Source organism: Vombatus ursinus, unplaced genomic scaffold (genome assembly GCF_900497805.2).
Source record: "Vombatus ursinus unplaced genomic scaffold, bare-nosed wombat genome assembly UNPS02014662.1, whole genome shotgun sequence".
NCBI lineage: Eukaryota > Metazoa > Chordata > Mammalia > Diprotodontia > Vombatidae > Vombatus > Vombatus ursinus.
Genome location: NW_020954440.1, coordinates 562,059 through 565,035, shown reverse-complemented (window position 1 = coordinate 565,035; position 2,977 = coordinate 562,059). Strand labels below are relative to the sequence as shown.

Below are 2,977 nucleotides of genomic sequence, written 5' to 3'. Positions count from 1 at the left end.
TACATTTATTGTTAAATGATCCACCAGTGATCTTCCACACAGATGATTCCCAAAACTAAGCAACTGGTGTTCATTGACAGCTATTCCTATTCAGAAACAGGTGACTTAAATTCATTGCTCCAACCTTAAAGCCACAATGATTCAAGGACTAAGTGGGATTGCTGTGAACTCTTGACTAACTTTCTCTGATCCTCTCCTACCTTCTGGCAGTTTTTTCAACTTTTCTCTTATTTGATATTTCCTTCAAGTCTTTTCTTTCTCTTTTCTCTCTTATTTATCATAGTGAAGCACTTTAGTAAGAAAAGATATAGTTCTCCAACCCTGACCAACATTAATCCCCCCTCTTATGCTTATTTTTGACAAAGAATAAGTCACTTCCCTTTCCTGAAGTTGGAAATGTCATGCTGGAGATTGAGAAATTCAGAGTAGATTTTAAAAAGTGAGAAGTAATACATGAGTGACTCTCTCTCTCTATTAGAAAGTGGATGAGAGGATTCTGCGAACCTAGAATAACAGCTATGACAAGTACGTAGATGTCTTTGTTTCCTTAATTGTTTATTTCTAGCCCTCACATAAGATAAGTCTCTGACTATGTTTTATGACTTGGAGTCATTCATCATGCAAAGTGGATTTTTCTGATAGTTACTTTTTTGTTGTAGGTGTAAGGCATCACTGTCAATTGACATCCATGGAGAACAGATCTGAAGTGAATGAGTTCATCCTCATAGGACTAACAGATGATCCAGAGCTTCGGGTTCCTCTCTAATGTTCACCCTCATCTACCTCACTACCCTGGGATGGAACCTGGGAATAATAGCTCTGATCTCCTGGGATTCCTGCGTCCATACTCCCATGCATATTTTCCTCAGTAATCTCTCTCTGGTGGATTTTGGCTACTCCTCAGCTATTACCCCCAATGTGATGACTGGGCTCCTCATAGGCAACAAGGTCATCTCCTACAATGGATGTGCTACACAGTTGTTCTTCTTTGTAGCCCTTGCTACTATAGAAAATTTCCCCTTAGCCTCCATGGCTTATGAACATCATGCAGCTGTGTGCGAGCCCCTACATTATAGCACTACCATAACTTCAACAATATGTGCCTATCTGGTCAGTGGTGCTTGCATCTGTGGCTTTCTGACCTCCTCCATAGGAAACATGTTTAGCTTTTCATTTTGTAGGTCCAACATAGTCCATCACTTTTTCTATGATATTTCCCCTCTCCTCGTTCTCTCTTGCTCTGATATTCATATCACTGAGTCAGAATTCTTTATATTAGGGTCACTCAATGCCTTTTTTCCATTTCTTGTCATCTTTACTTCTTACTTTTTAATCTTCATCACCATCCTGAAGATTCATTCTGTTAAAGGCCACCAGAAAGCCTTCTCTACTTCTGCTATTCATCTCACAGCAGTGTCCATATTTTATGGGACAATCATCTTCATGTACTTCCAACCCAGCTCAAGCCATTCCATGGACATAGACAAAATGGTGTCAGTGTTCTACCCATGGTCATCCCCATGTTGAACCCTCTGGTCTATAATCTTAGGAACAAAGATGTCAAGAATGCTTTAAGGAAAGCTGTGAGGGGACAATGACTTCAACTGAATCATCTTTTTTTTTCGTAGAAAGAAAATCCAATTTGTACCTTCCTCACTCTGGGATCCAGACCCCAAGTCAGGTTACTTTTCTTATGCACAGAGAAGGGGAATCTAAACTTTTAAAAAGGCAATATTTGTTAGTAGATAGTTTCATAGATTTGGAGTGAGGAGAGAACTGAATTTATATTGTCTTAGATACTTTCCGATTGGATTGGAACTCAGATCTTCTTGACTGCAGGCCCAGTGCTCAATCCACTGCAGCACCTAGCTGTCTCCTTTCAGAGAATACCTAAATATTTCCTTCAGTTGTGGTTGTCACATCATAGAAAATACATTGACACCAGGATCATGCAAAAGTGAGATTTTCTGGAGATTATTCGTTATAAGGAATAATTAAGGAGTGAGTATATTTATCTTAGTGAATGAAAATTTCAGTGTGGCTGGGTGAAGTATTTGAAGATATGTCTCATAGAAGAGATATTAGTCACATTCTGCTGGGCTGTAGCAGGCAGAACAGGGGGGAATGGCTGGAATGTTCAGAGGTATATTTTGACTTTAAGCAAGGAAAAGTTTTTCTAACAAATGGAACACTTCATAATTGGCAGCCTACCTTGAATAATCTTTCGCTGTAGGTCTTCCTACACTCTAGGGTTATCCATTTATTGGGTGTTCTATAGAAAATATTCATTTTCAGACATGGATTAGATTTAATGATATGTGAGAGCCCTCTGATTCTAAGATTCTCTGATTCTCTCCCTCAAAAGAATTCCTCCTGTAGGGTAGTTAGGTGGTACAGTGGATAGAGCACCATCCTTGGACTTAGGGGGACCTGAGTGAAAATCCAGTATCAGACCCTTACTAGCTGTGTGACCCTGGACACGTCACTTAACCCTGATTGCTTCTACCCTATTCCCCACCAAAAAATAATTCCCTCTGGATCTTTGGTGCCTGGCCTGGTGTTCACATGATATCACTGTTTCCAGATACTTGTAACCTTATTGGGACATATCAAAAATGTACCTCCTGCTATATCTGTTTAAATCCTAACACACCATCATGAAGGTATATGGGAACACATGAAAAAATGCTGCACTCTAATCTTAGCTAACTTTCTTTGACATGAGTCATCTGAAAATATGATAAACCTGAAACCTTTAGCCATGTTATTGATGGTTTGATTCAATTCAATTTGATCAACGTGCATTTGGTACTTACTAAAAAGTGGCAGAGCAAGGGTTCCAAACCTGTGTCTTCTCTTTGAAGTCCAATACTTTTTCCTACATCACACTACACCTTTCATGTCTAAGGATACACTGATCCTCACAACATGGCTTCAAGAGAGACAGAGCTGGGATTTTTATGCTTATCTTACAGAT

At 39.4% G+C, this 2,977-nt stretch overlaps 1 protein-coding gene across 1 annotated transcript; it reads left to right on the top strand.

Moving 5' to 3' along the window:
* The first annotated feature begins 765 nt into the window (after nt 1-765).
* Nucleotides 766-1,527, top strand: LOC114042648 (olfactory receptor 5B2-like). The gene has a single exon (XM_027861339.1). It carries the CDS (start codon nt 766-768, stop codon nt 1,525-1,527), a length of 762 nt encoding a protein of 253 aa, XP_027717140.1.
* Nucleotides 1,528-2,977: the final 1,450 nt, after the last annotated feature.